Here is an 8,303-nt window from a genome sequence, read left to right as displayed (position 1 = left end):
GAAATTCAGAACATAGGTAGGTTTATAATATAAAGATTTGATTGCATTGGGTCTCATCCCTGGGAAAACTCGCTGAAGGACATTAAAAGGATAATTACTATTCATCCTTGGAAAAAAAACTGATATAATTTATTTCGTCGGCTGTTGGTGATAGAAGTGAGTGAGCGAGTTCATGTGTGGGACTGTGTCAAAATTATGACTCAGCTGTTGAACTTTTGTGATCATTCGCATCAGGTACTCAGTGCCGGTTGCAAAAAAGCCGGGTTATTCTAACCTGTGTAATTCCAGTAGATCCATCTTTTTGAAATGGTCTTCTCTGATTGGTTCACGTGAAGTTGATGAGGATTAAAATTTTACCGGATTTTGTGCAACTGGGCCTTTGTGAGGGAAATTTTTAAATTTCTCTGGGAATTAATATCAATTTACTGTTACTAGATAGAGCATTTCTGTATGAATGTTATTATAATCTCTTCTTTCGTAATAATTTTTCTATGCTTTTGTACTCCAGAGCGAAGCTCAGTCCCCGATATTCATATTTTAAAAGATATCTTCCAGTATTACATTCACATCTTATTTATTTATATATTTTATTTTATTTATTTATTAATAAATTTTATCTAGCTAGACAATTCAATCGATTTGATCAACATATCACTGATTTGTTGCCATGACATGATAATCCTCCTAAACTAGAGATATTATCTTTTTAAAAGTTGTCATTATTTGACAATTCAAGTGATTAGTGAGTGTTATTTTGTTATTTAATTTGGTTTGTATATAATCTAATTATAATTTTTAGTTTTCAAATGTTTGAACAGAAAATTGAACCTGAATTCAAGTGTTGGAACCTAACCTACTTTCTGGACTATTTATAGTGTAGGAATCCAAATTCGGGAAAAACAGTTTTGGGCTGTGCTTAGTGGGCTGTGTTTAGTACTTCCCCAATCATTTTAAAGACTAGTGTTCGGTTTATCAAAAGTCAATAAATAAATAACGAGTGAAGCTCGGTGCCCCGATATTTAGTGATGAAAGCTTGAGGATATCAAAAGTGACGAATACTTTATCAATTTTCCTCTCTACTGATCAATTGAATCACTGATTGTTTCAGTCAATTTATCCAAGGCACAACAAATGATAAACTACTTATTTCTATTTCCAGATTGGGCCTCTATTCCAATAAGTTTCAAGGTCTATTTACTTGCAGGAGACTACAGTAATTTATTGTTTACTTGATTACCTTACGGAGTTTTATCTGAGTTCAATCTGTGGATCATAAGACTGGGCATACACCGGTTAGTCAAGACAGGACTAGTCACGTTTAGTCACAATACTTCACATAGTTGCTTATGAAGACATGGCTAATTGCAATGACTAATCAGTGTGAGTTGCGTCATAAGCATCGAGAAGTATTGTGACTAAACGTGTCTGATCATGTCTTATCTTGTCTTGACTAACTGGAGTGTGCCTAGCCTAAGAGAAAAATCATTATAATAGATTATATTGAACTAATTTCGAAGGTTTATTCATCAGTTTCCGATGTTTTCATGTTACTAAAGCTGTGTTTGTTTGACTGTTTTGATACTATTCTTGACTATTTCCAAATCATGTTTCACTGTTTATAATAATTTCATTGTTTTCTCAAGTGACTACAGCTGCCTAGCTTCAGATATATTTGTGCGATTGTTTTTAGACTATTCTTGACTATTTCCAAATCATGTTTGACTGTTTATAATAATTTCATTGTTTTCTCAAGTAACTATAGCTGCCTAACTACAGATATATTTGTGTGACTGTTTTGAGACCATCTTTTACTGTTTTAGACTATTTTTGACGGTTAACTCTTGATAATTCCCTTGATTTCTCAGGTAACTACAGCTGCCTAAAAATACAACAAGTAAACAAGTCATTCTATTCTATTCTGCCTAACTCACTACCCCTGTAAACAAAGCCGTATAGTGCATTCGTGTGACATCAGCACAAGAATAAAAATTCTTTGAATCAGATTATCTATATCAGCTAGTGTTTCTATTGGTGTAGGAGCCCTACCTGTGCTGACGTCACACGAATGCACTACGGCTTTGTTTACTGAGGAAGTGCCTATAGGGCTTCTACACCAATAAAAATTCTTTGATTTCAGCTGATTTATATCAGCTAGTGTTTTTATTGGTGTAGGAGCCCTACCTGTGCTGACGTCACACGAAAGCACTACGGCTTTGTTTACAGAGGTAGTGCCTAACTACAGATATATTCGTGTGACTGTTTTGAGACTATCTTCTAATTTTGTTGAGACTATTTTCTACAGTTAATTTCCTAATTTCTGTTGTTTTGTCAGGTAACTACAGCTGTTTGGTGGCGGAATTCTACCTGTCGCGGTCAGTGGGCTTCCACCTGGTGCAGAGCTACCTGCCGACCATCCTGATAGTGGTCATTTCTTGGGTCTCCTTCTGGATGGATGTGGACTCTGTGCCAGGGCGCACCACCCTCGGAGTCACCACACTCCTGGCTGTGTCCTCACAGAGCTCTGGTCAATCCTTCAATCAATTATAGCATTAATTTATGAATGAGAATAGTTTTGCACCTTAGTCTTGCACTCTCAATAATAGTATTATCAGATGCATGCATCTATCAAGGACACTGATTGAGTATGACATTGAATTTATATTTAAGTTTTAATCTATTCCGATTCATGAGAAACGTTTATTTTATTTGCAGGCATTCAGAGTGGACTGCCCCAAGTGAGTTAGGTGAAGGCCATGACGTATGGATGGGAACCGGCACAGGTATATAAAGAAAACACTTTTATATTTTAAGACTATAATAAATATAGTAAAGTAATTTATTCTATTATAAATTTCGCTGCCAGGTGTTTCCAGTTTTGCAAACAGATTTTCAATATTCAAGCAACTCATTCATGGCCGGTTGCCACAAAAGTATGTTGAATCATTTGAATAGTTGATTGTCTGTTGTAAAGACTTATTATAGTACTATATTCATACCGAACTTGAATTCAAGTGAACTGGCAAATGTAAACGGCTCTTTAGAATGAATACGAACTACAAAACTTGAATTCGAGTAACTTGACTAAGTGAACGTCTCTATACAGAACTACAGAACTTGAATTCGAGTGAACTTGACTAATGTTAACGCCTCTTTAGTGCAGGGACACACGATCCGGCGACATCGCCGTCCGGTTGCAAGAAGTACACAGGAAGGCATGGGGCAGAACACACGACGCCGGCGACGGGCGGACGGCGAAAACGCCGGCCCGGCGAGAAATTGACCCGGCGATATCGACGGGTTTCTCTACCTCGCCGTCCGGTTTTGCCGCCGGAAAGCAGTAGCAGGGCATTGTACTATAATGGAGATGAACACACGACACGGCGGAAAACGCCGGACGGCGCTGTCCCCACCCATGCCACTTCTTTATTTATTAACATTTGTAAAGTTACAAAAGGGGTAGGGTAGGGTTACAAGGGTAGGTTACAAGGGTAGGTTGTAAGGGTAGCTGCTACGATATTTTCTTCTGCAGGGTTTGAAACACTGATTCAACCCTGATTCAACTGGCTGTGTTGTCCTTTTTTCGTTCAGTGTCGAGTATAATATTGTTGTTACGTCTAGTTTCCAATTTTTTGTTCCTGTATCTGAACAGCGACTGTCCTACAGGAAGGAAATATTCATCCCAACAATAATAATAATATAGGATATAATTGCCGCCGGGCCCGGCGAAAACGCCGGACGGCAGCTTCGCCGTCTGTCGTGTGTTCTGAATGCTAATTGCCGCCGGGTCCGGCGAAAACGCCGGACGGCGATGTCGCCGGATCGTGTGTCCCTGCACTTAGAATGAATTTGGTTTGTTTGGCTTGCAGCGTTCGTGTTCTGCGCGTTGCTCGAGTTCACGTTCGTGAACTACATGTGGCGCAAACTGTCTCCGGAGATCTGCGCAAAACTCTGATCCATGACGGAGTAAATGGTGAAGTCATCACTAAGGGTGCTCCCCAATTGGCAACCGAGCAACAAGATGAGGCGGTTGCTGTTACTGTTGTAAGATATTATATTTTTCAAATACAATAAATCCTAACATAATATTCTCAAAATGAAGTCTTAGAAATATGAAGTAAATTCGTTGTAAGATTTAACAAAAATATATATATTCAAGAATGATCCAATAAAATAAGCTACATTCAAAACACTAGAATATTGTTGGATATATTACGAGGCCTATTAAAAAAATTACACATTTTTCGACACCTATGTTGTCATCTTCAGTGTGTTATCTTTAACATAGGTGTCGCAACATTGTATGTAATTTTTGAAATAAATACGTTATGTTAGATAATATTCCAATGTTTTAGTTATTAACAAGTATCACTATATCTCACCTATTACAGTATCAGAAGTATAGGCTACTTGTGATAGATGAATGATACTATTCTTACAATGGAATCCAAAGTTGATTAGCCAACAAACACACAAGACACTCTGTGGCTGTTATAGTTGTGAGATATTTCAAGTATATCAGAAAATGAATAAAATAGAACAGGCTACTTCTGGTATATTAATATTATACTTTCCTTACAAAAATGTTCAAAGGTAAATAGCCGCAAAACAGCAAGACAAGTATGCCGCTGTTACAGTTGTAAGATATTTGAAATATATCGAGGAATGAATAAAAAATAGGCTACTTTTGATAGATTTAATTATACTATTCTGACAACAAAATCCAAAGGTATCTTTTAAAAGGCTGTTCTCATCTTCCTACACTGCCTTTTTTATCGTCAACTTCCCTACAGGCAGACGACTGCAGACAGAAGGAGAAAGAATCCATGCCCAGCTGTTTGATTGTTGCAACGTCTCCATATGTCTGCTTTTTTACTTCTTCATGAAGACGTTTGATTTATTTTCCACCTGTCTGTTGCTGTGTGCGTTTGCCTTGGAAAGATTGTACCATATTCACAACGAAATAGTCTGCTGAGTTGTAAAGTGAGAATATAACGATAATTTTTCATCAAGGCTAGTCCTGTGTTGAAGAGGAATGGATCGTCATAAGCTGGTTTATAACATATAAAGAGTGAGTCATATGTATGGGAACCCTTAAATACATGGAGACTGTTGTGGATATAATACTGTAACTTTCAGGATAAGTTGTTGGTCGAATACTCCACCTTTTGGCGTATAACCATAGAGAAACAATAGCGTAGTAGATATCCCATGGTATAGGGCGTTTATGTCGCAACTTTTACTGTTATCTCAAGCCGATTACTGTCGATATATCCACACAACAGTCTCCAATTATTGAAGGGTCCATAAATATTACTCACTCTGTATAATCAGTATACGTGTCCGGTACAGTCTATTTATCTATAATATAATAAAGGAATGAATAAATGACCAATATACGTACTGGATAGGAAATTCACGAATGACGCATCATCATAATATATGTCTCAACCACTCAACTGTGACTTCACAGTTCACTTGTGATTTAGCAAATAGGTCTTAATCTACTGAGGATGGTTATAGGCTTATTTTGAATTCTTGAAAATTTCAGTCGGCCAAGTTTTTAATTAGACTCTTCAGAGTACAGGTCACCTGCTAGTATTCAATAATTGAATTTAATCAATTGTGTTTGTATGTTACAGGTGAAGAAAGTGATCCTAACTCACGGAGATTTGTCAGGTCACGTGACAAACAAAAACATGATAATGGCACGACAGATAGACGAATATTCGAGGCTCTGCTTCCCACTAGCTTTCGCTCTCTTCAACGTCCTCTACTGGTCATACTACTTGGCATAAACTGAGAGAGAAAGTGAATAACTTACTGCTCATACTACCTGGCATAAACTGAGAGAGAAAGTGAATAACTTAGTGGTCATACTATCTGGCATAAACTGAGAGAGAAGGTGAATAACTTACTGGTCATACTATTGGCATAAACTGAGAAAGAAAGTGAATAACTTACTGGTCATACTATCTGGCATAAACTGAGAGAGAAAGTGAATAACTTACTGGTCATACTATCTGGCATAAAATAAGAGAGAAAGTAAAAAACTTACTGGTAATACTATCTGGCATAAACTGAGAGAGAAAGTGAATAACTTACTGGTAATACTATCTGGCATAAACTGAGAGAGAAACTGAATAACTATCTGGTCATATTATATAATAATAAACTGAGAGAGAAAGTGAATAACTTACTGATCATACTATCTGAACATATGTGTTTGTCAAGTTCCGTTCAATCTAATTGAATCTATAAGGATTAAGTTATCAACATTTTGTTAATAACTTTGGTGTAAACGCAGCTTTACTTTAGCTGATAGTCAATGATATAATTTTTACTGACGAAATTTTCATATTGAAACTGCTTGAAACGAAGATGGAATTTATGCAGTTCCAATACAAATTTTTCACCAATTCCAGAGTGGTATTGAGTTCTCTCATCTATCAATGATATAATTTTTACTGGCGAAATTTTCATATTGAAACTGCTAGAACGAAGATAAAATTTATGCAGTAATATGCAGTTTCAATATAAATTTCCACCAATTCCAGGGTGGTATCGAGTTTTCCCATCTACCCAACCATCTTTGAAACAGTGTCAGGGTGGGCCTACGTCCTTGTTAGCTGAAGATGGGACCAAGTGTCTTGAAACGCGTTCAGAAATTGAAGAAACATGTTAAATTGGTGTGAAAATGAATGAATTTAATACTATACCTATATCCGATCACCTCACAATGATTGTTGAGTGAAAAACATTTAAGGGAAGAAATTTTAATGTTTGTTGAGTGGTAAAAAATTCAGGGAAAGAAATTGTAATGTTTGTTGAGTGGAAAAAAATTCAAGGAAAGAAATTGTAATGTTTGTTGAGTGGAAAAAAAATCAAGGAAAGAAATTGTAATGTTTGTTGAGCGGAAAAAAATCAGGGAAGAAATTGTACTGTTTGTTGAGTGGAAAAAAATCAAGGGAAGAAATTGTAATGTTTGTTGAGCGGAAAAAAAATCAGGGAAGAAATTGTAATGTTTGTTGAGTGGAAAAAAATTCAAGGGAAGAAATTGTAATGTTTGTTGAGTGGAAAAAAATTCAAGGGAAGAAATTGTAATGTTGTTGAGTGGAAAAAAATCAAGGAAGAATTGTAATGTTTGTTGAGCGGAAAAAATCAAGGGAAGAAATTGTAATGTTTGTTGAGTGGAAAAAAATTAAGGGAAGAAATTGTAATGTTTGTTGAGTGGAAAAAAATTCAAGGAAGAAATTGTAATGTTTGTTGAGTGGAAAAAAATCAAGGGAAGAAATTGTAATGTTTGTTGAGTGGAAAAAAATCAAGGGAAGAAATTGTAATGTTTTGTTTTTTGTGTGTAGGCTAATGTTTAATGTTTTTGTTACCTATTTTCATTTCATTCGAAAGTTCTAGTTTTAGAGTCTTTAGTTCTATTTTTTTCATCCATTCTCACAAATAAAGGTACGGTAAATAATGGATGAATGTCAAATGTTATTAATGAAAAAGGGTGAATGAATTTTTGTTAAATTCTATGGAGGAATAAGACGTGAATGTAGCCTATGTGTGTTGAATTTTATAAAGAAATAATAACTAAAGTTTTAAGCATGTATATGAATTATTATTAACGAGTTTAAATGTACCAGATCGGTACAGCTGTGTTTATATCAAAGTTATTAACAAAATGTTTATTTATCCATCCTTATAGATTCTATTAGATTGAACGGAACTTGACAAACACATATGTTCATCATGTGTATGATAAGTTATGTTCAATCTAATAGAATCTATAAGGATAGAGAAATAAACATTTTGTTAATAACTTTGGTGTAAACGCAGCTTAAAAGAGTGTAGTGTTATTGAAGTGTCAAAAGATTATTGTACAGCTACAACTTTGTTGAATTCTATGGAGAAATAAGTGTGAATGTAGGCATATATTTGTTGAATTTTATGAAGAAATACTAGAGTTTTAATATGCATGTATATGACTTGTTATTGAGTTCAATAATGTAGGTACCAATGGGTAAAGCTGCGTTTACACCAAAGTTATGAACAAAATGTTAAAACGGTAACTTAATTGACCGAGCGAAGTGAGGTCCAAGATTCAAGTCGACGGATTGGCATTGGTAATAGATTTTCATTAAATTTGACAGGTAGGCCTATGTTCATTTTTAATTGCGCGTCGACGTATAGGCCTATACAAGGTTTTTGGAAATTTTGCATTACAAGGATATAATATTAAAAGGAGAAAGGAGCCTCCTTCATACGCCAATATTACCGTGAAAATCGAACTATAGAATTATTCATCA

The 8,303-nt window shown here is 35.5% G+C and overlaps 1 protein-coding gene across 1 annotated transcript; it reads left to right on the top strand.

Moving 5' to 3' along the window:
• Positions 1 to 2,332: 2,332 nt before the first annotated feature.
• On the top strand, positions 2,333 to 7,066 carry LOC120356306 (glycine receptor subunit alphaZ1-like; the record flags this gene model as incomplete). The annotated part of the gene is made up of 5 exons (XM_039445225.1): positions 2,333 to 2,524; positions 2,713 to 2,735; positions 3,156 to 3,337; positions 3,867 to 4,041; positions 5,640 to 7,066. Coding segments are annotated over 5 exons (728 nt in total), but the record flags the coding sequence as incomplete, so codon positions are not given.
• Between the last annotated feature and the right edge of the window lie 1,237 nt (positions 7,067 to 8,303).

Source organism: Nilaparvata lugens, unplaced genomic scaffold (assembly GCF_014356525.2).
Source record: "Nilaparvata lugens isolate BPH unplaced genomic scaffold, ASM1435652v1 scaffold6441, whole genome shotgun sequence".
Taxonomy (NCBI): domain Eukaryota; kingdom Metazoa; phylum Arthropoda; class Insecta; order Hemiptera; family Delphacidae; genus Nilaparvata; species Nilaparvata lugens.
The sequence above is the reverse complement of the archived record's forward strand: the minus strand, read 5'-3'. Positions and strand labels throughout refer to the sequence as shown.